This window comes from Rhipicephalus sanguineus, chromosome 7 (assembly GCF_013339695.2).
Source record: "Rhipicephalus sanguineus isolate Rsan-2018 chromosome 7, BIME_Rsan_1.4, whole genome shotgun sequence".
Classification (NCBI taxonomy): Eukaryota; Metazoa; Arthropoda; class Arachnida; order Ixodida; family Ixodidae; genus Rhipicephalus; species Rhipicephalus sanguineus.
Window position 1 is genome coordinate 42,118,100 of NC_051182.1, and position 23,271 is coordinate 42,141,370.

At 48.6% G+C, this 23,271-nt stretch overlaps 1 protein-coding gene across 1 annotated transcript; it reads left to right on the forward strand.

Annotated features, from left to right (window-relative positions):
* Positions 1–1,016: 1,016 nt before the first annotated feature.
* LOC119398642 (ice-structuring glycoprotein-like) lies at positions 1,017–15,114 on the forward strand. Its single transcript, XM_049417376.1, has 3 exons — positions 1,017–1,058; positions 3,189–3,818; positions 14,155–15,114. The coding sequence occupies exons 1-3, from the start codon at positions 1,017–1,019 to the stop codon at positions 15,112–15,114; spliced, it is 1,632 nt and encodes a 543-aa protein (XP_049273333.1).
* Positions 15,115–23,271: the final 8,157 nt, after the last annotated feature.

The following is a 23,271-nucleotide window of genomic DNA, read 5'->3' on the forward strand; positions in this document are numbered from 1 at the left end:
ACAGCAACTGTAGCCCCACTGCAGAGAACAGCTACTCGGTAAGGACGTGAATTCAAATTGACACAATGAAAACCGCGACTCAAAGTTCGTTGTCTGTCTGTCAAAGGGCACGCTCACCTGTCGTTCTTTTGGGGGCCGGCACATATATTTCAGGACTTGTTCTGGAAGTATTCAAGCAACAAAGCACTATGCACGAACAGCGCGAGTCGTAAAACATCGCGTCGCACAAGCACACAGCGAGCGAGCACCATGAAACGGACGAGCGACGACGGCTAACGCACGCCTTACCAACGCCAGACACGAAACTTTCTAACGGATTTCAAAGTCGGTGGCGCCAGCAAGGCGGCGGAAAGCGCGCCTCCCGCAGGAAAGGGAGTTGATCCCGCCAGAGAGGGGGTTGAAGAGAGTTGGGAGGAAAGAGACGGAACGCAGATTTTAACTCTGATCCCAGTCAACAGATGGCGCCTCAATTTGCCGTACCGGTCACGTGGGTTTCTTTCACTAGCCTGCCCTTACACCCTAGGAAAAGGGTGTTTTAATGTATCAAAACACCCATACCATAGGGTGTTTTCAATAGCCTAAACACCCTTATCACTGAAAAATGTGAAAAAAAAATCTACCAGTCAGGGGACACGCAATTACAGATGACATCAGCACAGAAGGTGCACGCACGCGCCAAACCGCATACACAACAGAGCGTATTGTAAAATATCACATGGACGGAGCGCTCGTGCTACACAGCCTTACACTGACCATCTGGTATATATAGCCATAGTATCTTAGGCCGCCGTTCAGTGCCGGTGGAGATATTCCTGTTCCGTATAAATGAGCATTAAACATTAAGAGAATAGGCGTACATTTATGGTACGCTTGTAGATATCCCTAAAAGAGACATGGCTTTTAATCTAAACTCGCCGAAGATCCAACGACATTTTAATTAGCGAGTCCCAGTTATCATCTGGTACGCTGTGGTACGGGCCATGGGTGTTTCGATAACCCATAACCCGATAACCCGTATGGGCAGGCAAGCGGATGCCAGCGGCCCAGTCGACGACATTGTAGGTTTGTGAAAGAGCTCGTCTCTTTTTTCTTTTCTTTTTTTTGCCTATGGGCATTCTGCAGTAAAGAGGCGGCGGCATTTGTCGTCTTCGGGGTACGTGACCACTAAAAAAAAAAGAAAAAGAAAACAGTAAACTATTCCAACGTGCTGCACCAGAGTAGGAAAAAAAAACTGAAACGTCTACTGCGAACAAGTGCGGAGTGTCGTAGGTTCCCCCTGTCCGGACCTATGTTGGTGTCACGATTCGATAAAAATACAAAAGAACAAAATGACACGTGCAAACGATTTGTCTGCTTTGATGGAAGCGCAGTACACAGTAAACCACTTTACACCCTTAAGGGGGTTTTGCCGTGTCTATAACTAACACCCTTACACCCTAGGAAAAGGGTGTTTTCACGTATCAAAACACCCATACCATAGGGTGTTTCCAATAGCCTAAACACCCTTATCACTGAAAAATGTGAAAAATAAAACCTACCTGTCAGGGGACAAGCAATTACAGATGACATCACCACAGAAGGTGCACGCACGCGCCAAACCGCACACACAACAGAGCGTATTGTAAGATACCACATGCACGGAGCGCTCGTGCACAGTCGTGCTACACAGCCTTACATTGACCATCTGGTATATATAGCTATAGTATCTTAAGCCGCCGTTCAGTGCCGGTGGAGATATTCCTGTTCCGTATAAATTAACATTAAACATTAAGAAAATAGGTATAAATTTATGGTACGCTTGTAGATATCCCTGAAAGAGACATACCTTTTAATCTAAACTCGCCTAAGATCCAACGACATCTTAATCAGCGAGTCCCAGTTATCATCTGGTACGCTGTGGTACGGGCCATGGGTGTTTCGATAACCCATAAACCCCTTACCTCCTAAAGGGTGTTTAGTTAGAGCATTACCTCTTAAAGGTTATTTCGGGGAAGGAAAACACCCTTACACCCTAATTTTTGCAAATTTTGGTTAGGCAAAAGGGTGTTTTGCTTGCTTGAAACCCCCTTAAGGGTGCAAAGTGGTTTACAGTGTAAAGAACAACAAAAGGAAAAGAACGGCGTTTTCTACACTGCCAGCTCGTTGCAGCGAATGTCGTCTGCTAGGAAACCGAGTCGGAGCGAGTTCCTCCCGGCGCGCGCGGCTGCTCTCGTGTCCATCCCTACAGTCACGTGTTCCCGCGTCACTGCTCCCCCATTGGTTGACCTTGGGCAGCCGCTCTGCCGCTAGCGAATTTTTCCAACTCCGGCGATCTCGATCGCGCGTCCACTGGTCGCTCTAAAAAACCTGTTTTTGGGCTTCCGCGACGGCAGCCGCTCCGCTCTTGGAGCAAAATCGCTGCATGTGAAACAGGCTTAAGACTGGTTACATACTACTCTACGAGGGACGAACGGGTGCCGCTATAAGGAGCTTCGCCCCTAAAACGAAGTGGCATTGTCCTCGTACATTAACTAATGGCCGCTAATTACTTCATGTAATTACCATGGTAAGTACACATCACAGCAACATAAATAGAGGCATGAATTTATCACGAATGAGAACACACACGCAAGCGCACACACAGAATAGCAAGACTTTTACGTAGCCGATATCTACTCTAGCAGCGGCTTGAAGACTATTTATGCTCCTACTTTGGGATAGCACACCGTGTACTGGTTAGCAACCATAAAATTTAGAAGAATAATTGATGTTTTCTACACATAATCGTGGGCCCTTGTATTTGCTATTATGCGTGCCATCACGTAGCACGAAACTTTAATTCCAAGGTAATCAATAAAATTATAGTTTATTTAAATTTTGCTAAAGACCGTCACGATTACGGCAAAGTATACTGCGCATCTACGAAAGATCTGGCAACGTGGGTGGCTTAGTTACTTAGTTAAAAACACCAAGTAAACTTTCTGGTTAGTGAAGGCAGCCCTTTACGACCTTTACTAACTGCTGGCTAGTAAACAGATTTCGCGAAGGTTGTAAAATAAGCTCGAAACTAGTAAATGCAAGCATTTACTAAACATTTACTAACTTTGTTTCTAAGAGTGTACGAAGATGTCCGGCAGCAATCCTGGTCGGAGTGGTGTGCGAAGTTGACGAGTCTCTTTCGTCTGCTTTTTCATGCCTGCGACCCGCAGCCTACCGACCCACTGTCAACCGCGGATGGGAGCTGTGAGACCCACAATCCCGACGGTGCAGCTCGGGCCCCTACCCCCCTGCCTTCTCTCGGTGACCGAGATCGTGAAGGGCACGGCGCAGCTGTGTCCGGTAGCTGCTTCACGGACAACTTCGCGGAGTGCCCTGCGGCAGTCATCGACACTAACCGCAAGGTGGACTTTCACCTACAGATGTCAAACTTCACGTCTTTACCCACCACAGGACCATCCTTGGCAGAGATTATGACCGCCTCCAAGCCACAGCAGCCGGCGAGCCACCCCCCAAGCTGGCCAGCGCTAGAGTGCTTGGAGACGTCTGGTGACTTCCACCGTGTGCCGACGTCAGCGTTATCCCAACCAGCCGGTGACAAAACACTAACGACCACTCCCAGTCTGGCGCACAACCAGGAGCCACAACACCCCGGAATTTCACCGCAGACATTGGCCGAGGGTGCAGTCGCTCGCCACTTGCCAAGCACGGTCTCCCTAAAGGAAGCTGCAGTGCCTATCCCGCCTGAAGCCATAGTCATAGAAGACCTTATGGTGCAGCCCATGCTTGCAGCTGATGACACGTCTTCTGCCCAAGACGGCTTGACTGCACGCGGCACTTTGGTAAGAACAACAAGCTCGAGAACAAGTACATCAGCATTACCTCAAGAGTAGAACTTGCCTCATAAGCCAGTGCGTGAACCTTGCCCTGCGTTGCCGCAGATGTCTAGCGAGACGCCCTGTCGCCCGGTGACGCACCGCGAACAGCGCAGACGTCCCCGCTCATTCTGGAGAGTGGCGGCGCTACATTCACGATTTCCTGCCCTATGTTCTCAACTGCGACGCGATAGTTGTCACGACGGCCTGCAACCGATGAGACCACTTCGACACAGCCAGTGTCGTCCTCCAGAACGTTTGGCAGCACAGCAGAACAAGTCACGACCACCAGAACCACACCGGACACGTGACCGGCCTCCGTGAGGCAGCCAATGTCGCCCGCAAGAAGCATTAGTGCTGCTTATGTACCCAGGACCTCTCAATGTTTTCACCAGCGAGGAAATGACCAACGCCAGAGAAGGGCCATTTTTCGACAAGACTCGATGCTCGCAGTGTGGCCGAGTGTAATGAAGACAGCGGCGCATGCTTAGCTAGCGCGAGGAGAAGGACGAAGATCAGAACAGAACAGCTGGCCTAGCGAACAGGCGTTGTCTCTGTTCGCTTTCCTTACAATATATATATATATATATATATATATATATATATATATATATATATATATATATATATATATATATATATATATATATATATTATGCGTGCAAATTGTGTTAATTGTTTTTCAGAAAAGGTACATAAAATTTCGAAAATTTTCAGAAAACTAATCGCGAGGAGAACGCGGCTTTATATTTAAAAGCACCCGCGGAAAGTGTTCACAACATAAACCAATGACTATAGGCTACAAAAACATGACTGCTGCCAAAATTTGCACTAAAATCTTATGGAAATTGTAGAAAATGAATATATTTCACTCATCTAGCCATATTTATTATAAAAAATGCATACATCCAGAAACGACCTGATTTTTCCTAGCCCATTCCACCTAAAACGGATATGCCCAAACAAACATCAGGACTACACGTGCAAATTGTACCAGGAAGGGCCAGCAACACTAAAACAGTTGTTGCGGAAGTGTAATAATGTTATCAGAATGATGGCAGTTTCTCCGGAGACCCTGTCGTTGAGGTGGGCCGCCGCTCTGCGCAGCTAAGACCTCGGCATCCAAATGTGGGCAGTCTAGCAAGCCCGTGAGGCGACGTTGAGGCAAGTCCTTGACGTTGCTCTAGGGGGGACCTAAGACCGGGTCGCGTTAAACCTTGCCGGACGTTTAATAAAGTTGTATTCATCCATGCATCCATAAACGATGAGGAAAAACAACAGGTAAACAAGCCCTTGAATTCCTCAGGAGGCACTTTTCTGGGCGCCATTTCTGAATGGCTTCGAGCGCTCCTACGTGCTCGCCAATGAGTGGTTTTGTGCTCAGAGTGTGTATTATCATTTAGTAATGAAATAAAAAAACGCTTTTTGGTCTCTCCACCCTACCATACATAAGGGCCGATCCGGATCGAGTTTGGCTCAGACGTAAGAAAAATGACGATTAAAATGGACGATCAGCAGCACCTCTGATTAGGTCGGGATCAAACATGCAATGAAACGTGCTTGTGGTGGTGGTAGTGGTTCGAAAGGAGAAGGAAAAAGGCACATAATTTCTGCAGCCCGATAGGCCTCCAACGCTCAAGTTTGCGCAGCGCCGTCCGCCGCCCCAGCGGAGAGAGGGGAAAGCTCCGGTAGCTCGGACCACGGCCGGTCTGGAGGCGCGCGCTCGCTCCTTCCTTTACGGCCTGCGCACGGGGGGCTGTTGCTACCTATGGCCGCAATTTCGTGGGGGCGCTCCGAGCCAACTGCTTCCAGGATTATTTTATGCTGACGATATTGTCTTATTTGCTGACAGTCGAGAGGATATACAGCAGCTGGCGGATATATGCGGAAGGGAAGGGGAAGCTCTAGGACTAGGATTTAGTGTAACAAAATGTGGATTGATGGTATTCAATGACCCTTGTGATCAGGCGGTGTCAATACAGGGCCAAGAAATACCGAGGGTGAGCGAATACAAGTACCTCGGAGTATGGATAAATGAGGGTGACAGGTACATGGAGGTACAGGAAAAAGCCTCAGCAGCAAAAGGAAAGAGGAATGCTGCAATAATGAAGCACAGAGCATTGTGGGGATACAATAGGTACGAGGTGCTTCGAGGTCTGTGGAAAGGTGTAATGGTTCTGGGGCTTACTTTTGGGAACTCAGTGGTGTGCATGAGGGCAGAGGTGCAATCGGGAATGGATATAAATCAAAGGACTGTGGGACGCCTCGCGTTGGGTGCTCACGGGAAGACGACAAATGAGGCTGTAAAGGGCGATATGGGATGGGCAGGTTTTGAGGCGAGGGAGGCTCAGAGCAAAATAAGGTTCGAAGAAAGGCTAAGGAATATGAAGGAGAGTAGATGGGCAGAGAAGGTGTTCCGTTACTTGTATAGGAAGAGCGTGGACACACAGTGGAGAAAAAGAACTAGGAGGCTCACTAGTAAATATACGGCTGGTAGTGTAAGCAGTATGTCAACAAAGAGCGTTAAGCGAAAAGTCAGAGAGGCGGAGAGGATTTACTGGATGGCAGCTATGGAGAAAAAACCGGCTTTGAGTAACTACCGAAAGGGCAAAAACGAAACAAGGAGGGAGGCATTTTACGACAATTCAATGGGAAGCGCTTTACTGTTTGAAGCGAGATCGGGTTGCCTTATACCCCTGTCACACGGGCACCCGTTAACTCCGTGCAACTCCCTCGTCGTTACGTCAACGGAGATGCGGTCCGTGTCACACGGTCTCCCTTACGTCAAGGAAGTTAAACGGAACGTTTCGCAAAGGGACATCGGCGATCTCCATTAACGGTGGAATGGAGTACTCTCGTCCCCAGTAATCTGTAGTTACGGAAGAAACCGCAAGCACAAAACAGCCGCAGTCAACACAATAATGAATTTCATTAATATTGAAAGTTATTTCACTGCATAATCCAGTCATAACCTGAGTTTAATGAAAAAAAACGCGTATAAGTGCACATACTCTCCGCACCATGCCTCGCGAAAAGTCGTCGTGCCGCCATTTTGAATAAGTGTCCCCGAGTCCGTGTGCACCGTTGTGTTTACGTCTGTGCATCTCGTTTCCTTCTTATTGCGGTGCTCTTCATACTACTTCAGCACTACCAATAGTCATAGCAGTCGAGTGACGCGGGTTTTCTTCCTTCTCCGTCGACGCCGGCACTCGTACTGGCAGTACACGCGGACTGTCGTGGGAGCCATCCGCAGCAAAGGCTTCGTGGACTGGACGTGAGACCTGTACCCAGCTGATATTGGAAAGGACAACGTGATTTGGGTGGTAGCGCAACTTCAAAGAGCTCGGCGACAACTTGCATCGTGTTTGACAATCGGTACGTGTAGAAAAGACGCGTACCAAAACAAACGTACAGTGTTGCCAACACTCTTGTCAAAATTACTGCCAACATGCTTGCAGGTACACGTTCATGTGATAAAGACAAAAAAAGTTTTGTGTCGATGAAATAAATTATACTTTTTATAATCACACATACCATTGAGAATGTTTTCAGCGTGATTAGACGCGAAATATTGCATGCAGACGTAGGTGCAGCAGCGCCTAATGGACCCCTTGCGGCTTCTGTCCGAAGCTCGTAATATTGCCGTGTGACATGGGCACAACTCCATCACCGTCTAACTCCCTCACGGAGTTTTACATTGATGGAGTTTAACGAAGTTCGGTGGTGGCCGTGTGACAGGGGTCTTAGAACGGGTAGTTATAAAGCGAGATTCAGTAAAGAAGAAGAACAATGCACGTGCTGCGGGGAAGATAAGGAAACGGCGGAGCATGTTCTGATTGAATGTGGAGATATCCGCCCAGGTGTACGTTTGGGCACGAGCCTACATGACGCCTTGGGGTTTAGAGACAATGGAAAGCTGAACACACCCGCGATTGAAATAAGTAAGAGACGGTTAGAGTATTGGTGGCAGAAAACTAGAGAGAAAGGACAAAAATAAATAATGGGAAAAAAAATAAGGGCATTCTGCCGTAAAGGGCACAGAACGGAGCTGAAAACTTAACGTTTTTTTTTTCTCTTCTGGAGTAAAATAGTTTTGATTGAAGTAGGGACACTGGGCCAACGCTAAAAAAAAAAAAGAGTAAAGGTTGTTGGTTTTTTTTTTTTTCGAGCCTGGTGGCACATTTGTCACCGCCCCGTTATAAAGGGGACGCTCATAGCATCCATCCATCCATCCATCCTAAGGTCCCTATATTTATAAAGGTAGCGACAACTACACGCGCGCCCTCTCGAGGGGTCCAAGGAGCAGCGATAGCAGACGACGCGCCGCTCGCTCCCGTGCATATTGCGGGCGCCTGAAACCGAACTGGGTGCTCGCTTCAACCGCTAAATTATTAATATTTGTGGCTTAAGATGATCATCAGTTATCAAACTACAGGGACAATAACTTTAACGAGCACGGAGCACGTTAAATATTGAAATAAAACGCGTGCGCTTCCGAAGCAGGTTCCGAGCGGGTTCCCCACAGCAGCAATCATGCAGGGCATTATTTTTTTTTCTTTGCATATCTTGGCATTCAGCGTAACTTGAAGAACAGGTGGTGTTTGGGTGAGTTAAAAGTGCTTGTTTTCTAGCTCGAATAAAATAGGCAGGTAGTCAGCGTACTGGTACTTTCGGAAACTTCATCGGGAACCTAGCGCTCTTGTATTGCGTAGCGCAAAATACGCGCTATTATTGGTTTGACTGTGTTTGTCAGTGTTTGCAAGTCTTCCCAGGTTCCACGGTATTTTTAACTAAGCTTATTTTGTTTATACTCTAAGAGGTTTACTTAGGAGAAGAGGCGATATTCCTCATGCATTCCTCCCTTAGGAGAAGGGCTATATTTCCCAAATTCAGTTGCACTGCATTTTAGGAATATCAGCAACTTGAGTACCTTTCAAGATCTAGGAAATATAGCATGCCCACTAGGACCTCGCCCATTTTAATGTTTAACTGTTTTTAACAACGTGCATTTATCCAAAGCCGTCCCCCTTTTACTACCCCCCGCTGCCTCCGTGTCCCGCAGATATGAAGGTACGTTGCAATGTTACCCCATGTAATTTCAAATAAATTTGGGGTATGTATACACGTACAGGCCCTAAAATATATGGCATATATGGTTTCAGTCTTTTCATCCCAGCGTCTTGCAATATTATTTATTCGAACATGTCAATATCATTCTGGTCCTCTAGGGAAAACATCACGCGGAATGCTTCAACAAAGAAGTCTTAATCGATCTCGCACACAACAGTGCGGCAAAACACGGCAAGGTGTGGCAAAAAACTAATCCCAAATGCTCATTTCCCTGTGAGCTTGTAGTGTTGAAGCCACCTCGGTGAGAAAAACAAAGGCAGCTTTATAGGGTTCCGAGCAATTTATTTTTAGAGACATAGGGCGTGACTCTCCATTGACTACTGCGCACAAATCTACGGCATAAAGAATGCCGAAGCAATAATAGCGTTGCTGAGATAATGCTCATGCATATGCACGAACAAAAGCACGCCGGCCAGGCAAAAGGCTGCTTGAAGTTATAACCATTACAAAATAACTTACTTCGCATTTCCGGGTGTTTTCTGTGGGCGCAAATTTCTTGCGACTGATTTTGTTAGGCCTTCCTTCAGCTTATATTTTTGTCATCGCTAGGAACAAAAAAAAAGAAAAACTTTTTCTGTTCTCCGCGCGGGGAGGCAACCGAAGGCATATATATAGACCCGACATACTAGCACGTCAGGCTCCAAATATTAAATTCAAACGCGGAATTCCTGCGTCCACTCAACTTCAGGTACACAAACGCTTCTAGTTTGCAACAACAATGCGACAGAGGCGCGTGAAGTACTCTCTACTTGCTAAAATCGCCACACTCCACGCTAGAAAACACAGTGATCCGTAGCTATCGCCGGTACAGCGCTGCCGCCGCTGGACCCTTTGGGCGGGGCGCGAAGGCGAAAAGATCACGTGGCGCACACCGGCCTATCGCAGGGCGCGGCGGCTGGATCAAGACCTTTCGCTACTTTTGAAAAATAGAGGGACTTTAACTGCTCCCCGGCCGTTGCGGAGGCTGGCGCGCGCAGGGAGTGCTCGGCTTCTGACTTACCGTGGCGTTTTCTGAAGTTACTCTATATGGTATTCATGGTACCAATGCGATAGAAACATGGTAGCAAGTATATATGATGACTCTGGTAAATTCCGCTTTACTGAAGTGGCGCAGGCCGCTCATAAGCCCGCTTTTGTTGCTCGGCAAAGCATCGACGCGGTTATAACACAGCCTTGTTTTTTTTTTCTGTAACTTCGAGAATAAGTAAGAGGATGAACATTGCATTTGGTTGAGGAAACGGTTTAATCATGGTTTAGGAAATGTTTATTTAAAATGTATGTGCCGGCCGTCGCTGTACTTGAAAATAACAAAATTGCACATTTTTTGTTGGAGGCATTTAATTCGTGCTTTAATATTGAAACAAATACTTCAAGAAAGTGAAAGTCATTGCATAATGAGGACGGACACGCCGCAGACGAAGAGGAAACATAAAAAACTTTCAGAGAATCCTTTCCATGGGAAGCAATGTTTTCCTTGGTACTACAACAAGGAAAACATTGTTTTCCTTGTTGTAGTACCAAGGAAAACATGGCCCCCATACGCGCATGGAGAACTGAAAAAAATCACTGCTAGTAAAACACTGTAGCGACGATCACAGTTTAAAGGAGTCAAGTCTCTCACAGCCTGATACGCTTCCGCGAGGGCTTGTGAATAAAACTCTGATCTGTTAACTTTTTTGTGTAGTTAATAAGAAGAATCCGGAGAAACTTCTCAGAAATAATATGAGCCAGCACTCTCGCGTGACTCTCGTCCACACCTTCCGGACAGTCCAGAAGTGGCGAATCTTTAAGGTATGGCTCAACAGTCAATTGCAGAGTCTCGAGGATTTTCGTTCGAGGAAGATATTTGACTGCTTTCTCGAAGAACGTCACAAATATGTCCAGCATTGATAGTAACTCCGGCTTCGGGTAGTGTAGATCATAGGCTTCTTGCTGACGGAGAAGATGATAAGGACTGCTCGTTTTGTTTGTCGTCACTAGCATGGCGCATGTTTCGCAACCGACATCAGTGATGAGTTTGGCAATGTAACCACCTACATACACCAAGCCTGAATAGGCAATAGAGTTCGGTGGTTTGGGAGGAGGTTCTCGCAGAGCTTCAAGTTCCTCAATAACATCTTCCGGAATAGGCACCGCCGCTTCTTCAATGTTTTCGTCGCGAATGCCCATGTCTTTTGAAGGTAGCGCCTTCTCCTTGACAATGTGCGTCAAAGCAGCTGTGACGGCTCCCCTCTTTGACGTTGTAAATATGCGTGGCCCACCAAAAATGCACTGCTGTGGCAGCTGGGGTTCTCTTACGTGCACCTTAAATCTAAGCACCTCCATCGAATATGAGGTGGTCGGGTCTTAAAAAATATTGTTGTTGCTAGTAGCGCTGCGTGTGCGTCTTCTATTGCCGATTGCCGAGAAAGGCAGACTGTCCCCACACGCACCTGTACTTCCTTCACCGCTTGCTACAACCGAAAGAAGTAATTAGCACGAGAAATTGGCGGGGCACAGCTGGTTTACAACACGAAGCCTATACGGCCAAACGCGCTTTGGGCGGTTGGCTCGCGACGCCCTCACGCGGAGCGCGCCGTCGTGACTGTATAGAAAAAGTTCTATTGTACTCCCGGCGGCTGCGCAGGCCGTAAGGGAAGGAGCGAGCGCGCGCCTCTAGACCGGCCGTGCTCGGACTAAAGTCCCTAGATTTTTCGTTTTTACTTAAGTACCGACAACTGCCTCCCTTCACGGCCCTCTCTCACGCGCAGCTGGCGTCCGACGCCATTTTCTTCCTAACTTGGAAGATTTACAAAGCCAAGTGCGTCTAAGTACATTAGCCACGCATCTTTCAGCGGACAATATGCTACCGCGACGGGCCTTTCTCCTGCCGTCAACCACCTGTCATTAGTGAATGGGGGACCCGTTTCACCAGGTGTTGGAAAAGAGTTAGGAAGAGCATGGCTACCGAAAACGAGCGTTAGCCAATGAGATTCGTCGCCGGCGCTTCAATGGTTGTCGGTACTTAAGAAAGAACAGGGGAAAATCTAGGGACTATAGCTCGGACGTGTCGCTCTTGCTTGGTTTTCCCATTGCGCGCGCGGAGAACGTGCTCCCCGGGGCTTTTATCTCGCATTTTTCACGCTATGGGGGCCGTTCCTTCGTCGTACTCGAAAGCAGGCATGCAGTCCTGCTGCATTGTGAACTGTCACAAAAGTTTAAAAATGACGAAGAGCCGAAAATTTCCTGTCATGTTCTACCGTTTCTAATGCAAGCAGTGCGAGGAGCAGAGGCGTCAATAGTGGATTATGGCTTTTCGCCGCGATGCTTTCGCGGTCTTGTCACCTTGAAGCAATTTTTGTCGTACACAGTATTACGAACTATTAACGGGGAGAAACGCGATGATCGTGCTTATTTGAAAGGGAAGTGCGTTTGTGAGCCGAAGCTACAACAAATAGCCGTTGTACGTTTCGAGATTGCGCGCTGGCTTTCCGAGTCAACCATTTGTAATGTGACAGCAGCGGAGCATGTGGGCTTATTACACCACAGTTTAAATAACTTACCGCGAGTACTAAGTGTTTAATTCAGCTGATTGCGGTACATTTCCCGTCGCGGCTCCCTGTAAACAGAATTAAGCTGCATGTTTGCACTGAGCGTTTATATTGGCCTTGCATGCGACACGCCGTGATTGCTTAGCAGGCTGAAGTGTTGCGCTGCTAAGATCGTGGTCATGAGTTCGATTCACGCATACGGCAGCTGCATTTCGATGAGAACAAAATGCAGTAACACCGGCGTACTTAAATTTACGTACACGTTAAAAACCCCAGGTGGCCGCCAGGGTTCAAGAACTCCTGGCCGTCTCCTAGGCGGGGCCATCGGCCCGCCCCACCAACTCGCAGGACTCGGAATAAAGTTATTTCCTCCTCCACCACGGCGTCCCTCGTAATAATGTTATGCGTTCGGCACGTAATATAAAGCCTTGCCTGCGCGTGAGCCGCGGGCAATATACCGTTCCCGCTTTGGAAACGAGCTGAAAAAAGAACCAAGGTGGCAATTAAATTTTTGATGGCTTCGCGAATTCAGATGCCCTTATCATCGGGCACAAAGTCCCAGTGGGTATTGTATAGTATTAGGGGCGTAGCCAGAAATTTTTTCGGGGGGGGGGGGGGAGGGTCCAACCATACTTTATGTATGTTCGTGCGTGCGTTTGTATGTGTGCGTGTACATATACGCAAGCAAAATTGAAAATTTTCGGAAAGAGTTTGAACCCCCCCCCCCACTTGGCTACGCCCCTGTATAGTATGATGCTGAGCTGACCAAGCCAGCTGTCGAAACAACCAAAGGGACATTCGAATAAGAGAACACGGTGCGTGATCAGGCGTCGATATTATTCGAAATGAGACACGCCTCTGCAAGAAACATGCATGGTCGAAGTGGGCATGAAATATATATATTTTTTTTCGCGTATCATTATGCTGTCAAAGGGAGCTCTATAAAATCCAAGGTGACATTAAACTTGCGATCCGACGTTGTTATCATTCGATGCAAACCTCGGCAAAAGTGAAACTCCCACGAAACTGAACACTGCGCATTGCGATGCAGCCAGTGACTCAACAGGGCAGATGTAAATTTATGCTCTTCACACTGAGCTCATGATAAATTTAAAGCCGCACGACAAACTTGGCATCCAACCAATCGAAAAGTTATCAGTAGAAAACGCACGCGAAAGCGTGCTGGATGTTTGCTGACAGCTCCGAGTAGACACGACTGCCGCAACGAATGTGCGTTTTACCGGTAACATAATTGCAGAACTCGCGCAGTCACCTCCCTAATCATGTCAAAGAAATCTGCTCGTTCAGCATCAGCACGCACGTAGCGCTCGCACAAACAGCATCGTCCTTGACGACCTACTCGGTCCCGGAAAGGTGGTCGATCAACTGTCCTCCTCTGGTGAGATTCCCACCGTGAAAACGTATTTTTCCATCTCTGGGATCTTTCTAAACCTTCAGAGCAAGCGACACGTGAAGCTGCACGTGCACGGCGAGCAGAAAACAGCGCGTGCAGGGTGCGTGAACGTGCTGAGACAGCGCAGTCAAAAGGCAGGTGCGGGGGGCTTTTCGTTTGGGCCGCTGAAGTGAAAGGTTGTTTCTTTCACGCTCCGCGATTTTGAACGCGATCTCTACGCTTCCCTCAGCGGCCGCTGGGTCCCACGATTCCTGAGTTGGACGAGATGAAGACCGGCAAAGCTCAGAGATCCCTCCAACAACAGGAGGACCTTCCCGAGCACCAGACCGTTTCTGTCAATGGTGACCAGCCACTGGAGAAGGCCAAGGTGGCGCTACCACCCTCCCAGGTCACTTCGGAGCCTCCCGCCACCATCGCGGCACCCCCTAAGCCTGCCTGCAACACCGCGGCACCTGCTGCCCCTGCTGCTGCCATCGCACCCGCCGTTCATCGCGTTGCCGCGAAGCCTCACCAGCGCTCACGCTCGGGTACTCGAGTGGTACGCCCGCCCTTCGAGCTTCGCAATCATCTATTGGCACAATACGCCACAGCGCTACGGAAAAAACAGGACGAAGAAGATTATCAGAACTTCGTAACCTGGCTAGCTCAAAAGCGTGCCACACTGCGAGCTGCAACCCACGCGGCACACGCAAATACAAACACGAGTCCGGCACAAGCACCGACTGCGAGCCTCAACCAGTTGGAGCAGCAGGCAGTGACAACCATTGGAGACTGGCTGCTCAACAAGGCCAAGGAGGCAGCGCCAGTTGCCGCCGACCTTTCCGAGCCAGCAGCTACCACGCCAGTCAGCACAGACGACGCTACGTCCAGTCCATATGCTGCGATGACGGAAGACGAAGCCATAGACGCCACGGCGACCTCGCGTAAGCGGGGACGCGAGGAAGACGCAGCGGAGTGCCCGCGGAAGCAGGCGAACACACAAGCAACAGCTGGTACCACAACAACAGCTGCAGCATCACCCGCCGGTTCCCCTTCCGAGCCGGACGATACCGCGAGTTCAACCACAACCCATGCAGCCCTCCTCACACAGGCGGCCTCCGCCGACAGCGTGGCTGCGCCCCCTGCGGCTCCCGCAGGAAAGAGGAAGAAAAACAAGCGGAAGACACAATCCAAGCCGCTTGCGGCCTGAATGTCCAACGAGACGGAATGTACAACGAGACTGAATGTCCAATAGTGGACATTTAGTCTCGTTGGACATTTCGTCTCGTTGGACATTCCGTCTCGGTTGGACATTCAGTCTCGTTGGACATACAGTCTCGTTGGACATTCAGTCTCGGTTGGACATTCAGTCTCGGTTGGACATTCCGTCCCGGTCACAAATTTCGCTTTTCCGTTTTCGTTCCACACATCCCAATATTTGCTGTGAAAATTTTCCGAATGTGCCCTAACATTTGCGACGTGCGTGAAAATTCGTTTCGTCGTGATAGGACGTGGCGCTGAGACTGCGTATTACGCACGGCGCGTAATACTGCTCGATACCCAGTCTTGTACAAATGGCAGGGATATATATATATATATATATATATATATATATATATATATATATATATATATATATATATATATATATATATATATATGTGTGTGTGTGTATATATATGTATGTATAAAGAGAGAGAGAGAGCGCGAGCGCAAAGACACGAGGGAATAAAATAAGGACATAAGACGCAAAAAAAGAAGTATTTAAAAATAAGAAAAAAATATTTAAAGAACTCTCTTTAGCACCCGTTTGCTCGTGTTCATATAACTTGATGCCTTTTCAACAAATCGAGTTGAGTTTGCGCTTTTCATGCCTTTTTTATGTGCGTCCTCCCTAAAAATATGTACCTGCAACTTTAGCACAGTTTAACAATTATGCAAAACCAAATAGCCCGGTACCTCACCTTGTTGAGTAATCGATTAGCTTTCAGTTTTACAGCGAAAGCTGTTATGAGATCATTTCAACGGCCATTTTTGGTGGCGTAGTTGTCCGCCGCCGCCGCCGCCGCCGCCGCCGCCGGTGTCCGTAACCACTATCGCTCGAAATAAGAAAAAAAACGAAATAAGAAAAAATTTCCAGGATGGAACGGGGTTCGAACCTGGGCCCTCTGCGTGGGAGCCCAGTGTTGTACCTCAGAGCCATGCCGGTGCTTGGACCTGTCTTGCAAAACGACGCTATACAGGCTTCATGTCCAGAAGGAACCACATTAACATCTGTAATTTAGTGTGGTAGAAAAGTGAAATAACAACCACGCATCACACAACGCGAATTCTGTAACCAGGCGTCACACAATGCGAATTGCGCAACGAGTGGGCTGTTGGATGCTTCCAACCCATTACAAGGGGCTCTGCAATAATTCTTCATCGTCATCAGGCACAACACCAACAAAGTGCGCATAATGCCTTACATGTTTTTAGCGGGTACCACGGCTCTCCGTTGAATGACGAAAAATGGCATAGTGGCTGCTTCCCTACTTCACAGAAATTATGATGATTTATAGCGTAGTGGGTTCCTCGCAAGGGCACTTGCATTGGTTTCCAAGGAAGCCCATGAGCCCATCATCCATTTCCTCAGGGTCTAAATTAAGTTCTTCCCCCCTCTCTCTGTCTCTCTTTCTCACGTCAATGTATGTTATATTGCATGGTGGGAGAGTTAAATAGCGACCGGGCGTCACACAATGCGAATTACGTAACTGGTGAGCCGTTTAAAGCTTCCAACCCATTACAAAGGCCTGAGCCACAATTCTTCATCGTCATAGTCGTCACGTAAACAAAGTGCACATAATGCCTTACATATGTGTAGCTGGAACCTCGCTTCTGCGCACAATGACGAATAATGGCGTTGTAGGTGCTTCCCAATTTCACAAATATTGTGATTTATGGCGTAGTGGGTACCTTGCTAGTGTGCTTGTATTAGTAGCCCCAGAGAGCTTACAACGGGCTCTAGAAATGACGCTCTTCCAGCTTTCGCTGTGACTGTGCTGCGCTTTCCGCACAGGCCTGGCATTTTTTTTTCTCCGTAATCCGTTAGCTTTTTTTTTTTTAAGTAATTGTAATCGCTGACGCTCTTTCACTGTAATGCGTACAAGTCTGTTCCCGACCCAGTTATTTTTTTTTTTCACTTGAGCTTACAGCACTAATATCGACGTCAATGGAAGAGTAGTAGTAAAGCTCGTGTTCAGGCCGGTTCTGAAAAGTCCTCAAGTGGTTTTAAACATCATAAAAACGGTTTTATTGTCGCCAACGATTACCTGTATGCTATGTGTTGTAATGAAAAATTATTCACGCGAAGCAATTTGCAAAACGCGAGCAAGATTGGCTACTTCGGCAATAAGCTCAGAAAAAATGAGCAGTTCGCAGCGCATGGCCTGATGCTCTCTTGACTGGCCCGGTGCAGCGGAGCTGTAGGTCACCGCTCATTGCACGTCACTCTAATGTGGTGTGACGTCACTAAAACTTTCGTTACGCTTCCTACACAGTGACGTCGGTGTCAGTCGCGCTAGCGATGGGTCTCGATCGCGAGAATAAGCGTTTATACATACTTTGGAAGTGAATTAAAATATATTCTAAACGTTTTCTGCGTGCAATACTTCGTACTGAGCGTCCTTGCTTACAGAGAAAGCCTACAGCAGGCTTTTTATAGCCTCAAAATTTGGTGACACCACCTCTTTAACGGCATGGTCTTTCCTAGACCGGCCTGCAGTTCTCTCGTAGCCGAAATGCCATGACATGTTTCCATCAAGGTAGTCAACACTAAAACTGATATCCCACACTCACCATGCTTCATAATCATTTCGTGGTTCTGGCGCGGAAAACCCAAGAATTTAATTTTAAAGGAAAATTTCCTTCCTAGCTTCTTTGACCCGCATTCTTTAAGAGGGAAGAAGAATTGTCCTAGGGGCTCGTAGAAAGCCAACAATCAAGCCCAGGAAAGCATAGGTACGTTATTTGTTGATGTTTTTAACTGTAGTGTAACGAATATGACCTACATTGAAATGACTTAAATGGCACGAAAAAGCACACTTTCTTTCGGTGGGATTCGAACCCACAACTTTCGCATTACGCGTCTGATGCTCTAACAATTAAGCTACGACGGAGGGCGCTCCCTCGTCCACTTTGTTGGGTATTTACGTGAGCTTAATCCTTGGGAGTGTTAGGAAGCGCAAATCGTCGCCGTAATTATAAGGTTGCGGGTTCGGATCCCACCGATGGAAAGGGTGTTTTTTCGTCTAATTGGATTACTTTGAATATAGGTTATAATCACTACATCGCAGTTAAAAAAAAGCAACAAATAATGTCCCCAATGTTTTATTTGGCTTAATTGGCTGTTGGTTTTCTAACAAGTAACTGAGTCTCTCGAACTGTTCTTCTTTCGCACTTTCATAGCAAGGGGCTTCGTCCTGCCTCGTGACGCTTTCTGGCAAGAATAGTGTTTCACAATCGCCGCCTTAGCTAAGAGTGGCACTGGTAACACTCTCAGGGATTAAACGCAGATAGATACCGCACAGAGTGGACGAGGGAGCGCCCACTCTCGTAATCTTTTAAGGGGCTGTGATGTCCGATTTATGACAAAGATAAACAGGAACAGCAAAGTATGCAAACAAACAAAATAAAGCAATAAAGTTACATATTCACCATACATATGAAAACTAAAAATACAAAATCGAAACAAAACTAACAAAACTTGAAATTATGATAAATGCAGTAAAGCGAATACGGAAACAAAAATGCGACGCCCGACGCCACAGACAGTCAATATTTGCAAAACACACACAAAAAAAAATTCGATCTTCCGTTAGGCTATCTTAACCCAATGAATCAGTTGTCTGAGAAATTTCAAACGAGGGCACGTTTATCTCTTCTAAATTGGACATTCCCTCTCGTTGGACATTCCGTCTCGTTGGACATTCCGTCTCGGTTGGACATTCCGTCTCGTTGGACATTCAGTCTCGATGGACATTCCGTCTCGGTTGGACATTCCGTCTCGTTGGACATTCAGTCTCGCCGGTCACGTGACCCATTGGACATTCAGTCTCGTTGTACATTCCGTCTCGTTGGACATTCAGGCTCTGAATCGCTCCAAGCGACGGTGGCGGCCGCGCGAGTTCGCGCCTTCTGCAGCCGAGCCCCGGACAGCTCCGAGGCCACTCAACACCATGGTCGCCGCGCCGCGCCCGTGCCCGAGCCCCCCGCCAGCCGAGGACGACTTCGTCGCCGTCGTCTCCAAGGCAGCGCAGCGGAGGTCAAGGGCACTCGAGACCGCCGCTGTCGCGACCGATCCTGCTGTTGTAGGGACAGTCTTGTACCGTCCCTCGGCCCCTGGCGGTTCGTTCATCAGATCGTCGCGCCTGGCATTCGCGTCGGCGCTCGCCAAGCGGCCCGGTGTGTTGGCGGTGCGTGTCAACCACCGCCGAAACATCGTGGCCGCGGACGCCGGCGTGTTTGTCGGAGCTCCTTACCATCAAGGAACTCGGCGGCGTTCCCGTCACTGCCAGGGAGCCTGCGGATCGTCGCGCCTGCACAGGCTACGTGTACGGCGTGGACGGCGACATTACGGACGCTGAGCTGCTTGCGGGCATCACCTCGGCTGTCCCCGTGCTCTCGGCGACGAGGGAGGGAGCGACGGTGAAGTTACGCTTCGCCGAGCCGCTCCCACCGGAACTGGTCGTGGTGGCCTGCGGTTGCGCGTGCGGCACGTTCGACCGCGACCAAGCCAGTGCCAGAAGTGCGGCCGTTTCGGACACGTTGCTGAGGCATGCATGCGCATCGGAGATTGCCTTCGCTGCGGCCGCCGCCACCCGGAGGCCGAGAGCTGCAAGCCCCGCTGCATCAACTGCGGTGGAGCGCATACAGCTACCAATCCCACCTGCCCCCGCTGGCAGGAGGAGAGACGAGTGGCCACGCTGCTGGCTACCTCATCTACGCCACTCTCTCGACGGGCGGTAACGGCGGCAGTACGCGAGGAGACCCGTGAGATACGCTCTTACGCGGCTGCCATCAAAACCTCCCCGCTCGAGAACAACACAAAGGACCGCGGCTTGGAGCGCCCTACTCCTGCGCCACGCCGTTCCCTCCTGCCAGCAGCGACCTCCGCCACGGTGGACGAGCCTGCTGACCCACCGACCACGCCTTCAGAGGATCCCAGGGACGCCCCCATCGCGACCCTACTGGCCCTCTGCAGGCCGTGGCACGAGACCTACCCGAGGAGCACCCACTGCGAGCCACCTGCCTTGAGGCGATCGGCGCGCGGCCCGGTGCTCCCAGGGGCGAGTAGAGTCGCCCCCCCCCCCCTTCGGGACGGCCCCCTGAGGACCCCCGACCACCTCGGCTGCGGCGAACACCGGCTACAGCCTCGGCAACGTCGCTACACCTACCGCGCCTGCTGCGCACTGATCACTTCGTCTTTCTCCTACTCCTACTCTTTTTCCCCCATCCCCCCACCCCTACAAGGCACTGCGCCGTGTCGCCTCAAGGCAGACAGAAATTAGGTGCCTTTTTCCTTTCCTCAATAATCACAAGAAGAATGATTGATGATTAGTGGGGTTTTTTTGGCGCAAGGGCCATGGGTGGCCAAAGAGCGCCATGTCTTTTATGTGGTGTTAGCGATGACCAGTGATTACGATGATAGGGTGTATTGTGGCTGTATACAGGCCTAAAATCACGCGCTATAAAGAAGCGTAAAAAATATGTATACAGTCTAAAATTATGGCAGTGACAAGTGGTGTGATCTATGGGTGTGGGATAAACGACGAGTGATCATGGTATTTATAGAAGTGAAAGGCGGGATAACAGCACGAGTGCCTCCTCAAGGCCTTTGATCCCAAAGGCCGGGAGGCAGGTGCTTCCTTTGATGGAAACCGTAGCAGCAGCCTCAATCATCAGGCCGCGCTACGGAGCGCCTGGAAAAATAACGTTAAAATTGTGTAGATCTTTTAGGAATGCAAAGAGGGACTGATATTTAAAATGGGGTTCTCTGCCAATGAACATAACAGGTAGAGTGGGTACTGCAGGTATATAGACGAAAAATGCTTTTTTCTGAGAGCGTCTAGCTCCCTGCATTGCAGTAAGGTGTGGAGTACAGTGAGGGGGTCGCCACAATGGTCACACACAGGTGGATCGCCTCCGGACAAAATGTATGAATGTGTACTGTATGTGTGGCCAATCCTAAGTCTGCAGATTGTAACTTCTGTGTGGCGTGATTTTGATACTGGCGGCCAATTACCTAGTTGCGGCTTGATAACGTGCAGTTTATTTTGTGTGTGCCTATCCCATGTGCTCTGCCAAAAGGCCCTGAGCTTTCTTTTGAGGAATGGTTTTAAGTCTATTGGAGGGATAGCTACAGATGTATTGGGACTGTTTTCGTGGGCGGATGCTGCTAGCTGATCCGCCAACACGTTGCCTTGTATCTCGCGGTGCCCTGGCACCCAGCACACTACGACGTGTTGTTTAAGAGAGTAGATCGTGCATAAGATAGAGTAGAGTGAGACAAGGACCGGATTTGTGTGTTTTCGTCATAGTTTTTAAAGCTTTCACTACACTTAATGAATCCGTGTATATCACTGCCTTTTGTAGTTTTAATTGTTTTTTTGTGTTTAACTGCCGCAAGTATCGCGTAGGCTTCTGCCGTAAAGATACTGGAATCAGGGTGCAGAATACCGGAATCGGAAAAGGATGGACCAACGGCTGCGTACGACACAGAAGTGTTAGACTTTGAGGCATCTGTAAAGAATTCAGGGTGTGGGTACTTGTATTGTAATTCGAGGAAGTGTGTACGGATATGTGCAAGTGGCGCATGCCTGGTAACTTCGACGAAAGAAACATCGCAATCTATAAGCTGCCACTGCCACGGCGGGAGATAGGCAGCGGGAGCCATTAGACAGTGTTCGAGAAGTGGCACACCCATTTCTTCAGCTAGTCCCCTTACGCGAAGTGAGTACGGCTGTCTCATCGAGGGACGGTTGTGAAAAAGTTCAGAAGCAGACAACTCATTGATTGTAGTGTGTGAGGGGTGTTCATTGTTTGCGTTCACCTTCAGGAAATATACAAAAGATAGGTAAGATCTCTGGAGGTGTAGCGACCACTCGTTCGATTCGACGTAGAGGCTTTCCACGGGGCTGGTGCGAAAGGCGCCCGTAGATAGCCGAATGCCTAGATGGTGGACAGGGTCAAGCATTTTTAGGGCGCTTGGTGTCGCAGACTGGTAGATTATTGCCCCGTAGTCTAGGCGAGTGCGTATGAGGCTTTTATACAAATTCATCAGACATTTCTTGTCACTACCCCACGCAGTGCGTGACAATACTTTTAGAACGTTCATTGTTTTTATGCACTTGTGTTTTATGTACTTGATGTGTGTTATAAAGGAGAGTTTCGTGTCTAGGATTAGCCCTAGGAACTTGTGCTCCGTTTTTACTGACAGACGCTGTCCATGTAGCCCAATGTCTGGATCGGGATGGAGGCCTCTCTTTCGGGAGAATAAGACGCAAGTACTTTTTTGTGCATTCAGTGTAAAGCCATTTTCGTCTGCCCATCTAGAGATCTTGTTTAAACCTAGCTGGACCTGCCGCTCACACATCGAGAGGTTGCACGATTTAAAGCCGACCTGTACATCATCGACATATGTACAATAAAACATATTTTGTGGGATGCAAAGACGCAAGGAATTCATTTTGATTATGAAGAGTGTACAGCTAAGTACACCACCCTGTGGCACTCCGGTTTCTTGGGGTCTTGATAGAACATTTCCTACTTGGACACGGAACGTACGATCCGACAGGTAGATCTCTATTATATCTAGCATTCTACCACGTACACCAAGGTGGGACAGGTCTCTTAGTATTCCGAAGCGCCATGTTGTGTCGTAAGCTTTTTCCATATCGAGGAACATGGAAAGAAAGAACTGCTTGTGGGCGAATGCATCACGGATTTGTGCCTCGATACGTAATAGGTGGTCGGTGCACGTGGTGGATCTACCCTCGCGAAATCCGCACTGGTACGGGTCAAGTAGATTGTTTGTTTCCAGGAAATGCATAAGTCGGCGGTTTATCATCTTTTCGAAAAGTTTACACAGGCAGCTTGTAAGTGCGATGGGCCTGTAAATCGCAACGGAGGATGGATCCTTGCCCTGTTTAAGAATGGGGACGACGATCGCCTCTTTCCAAGACGAGGGGATCTCGCCGGAAAACCAGATGGCATTGTACAAGGACAGTAAGGTTTTTTGCGTTTCGGCAGGTACACTCTTAAAAAAAAGGTAGTAGTACTTGCTAACTTTGGGGTTGTAACGGCTTGTCACATATGTTACAACCCTGTT

Bases quoted from the DNA above. Each gene is read 5' to 3' on its own strand.
- LOC119398642 (XM_049417376.1), top strand. From the start codon at position 1,017: ATGGGCAGGCAAGCGGATGCCAGCGGCCCAGTCGACGACATT. The intron at 1,059-3,188 runs GTAGGTTTGTGA...TGCGACCCGCAG, and splicing joins GCGGCCCAGTCGACGACATT to CCTACCGACCCACTGTCAAC. The intron at 3,819-14,154 runs GTAAGAACAACA...CGCTTCCCTCAG, and splicing joins TGACTGCACGCGGCACTTTG to CGGCCGCTGGGTCCCACGAT.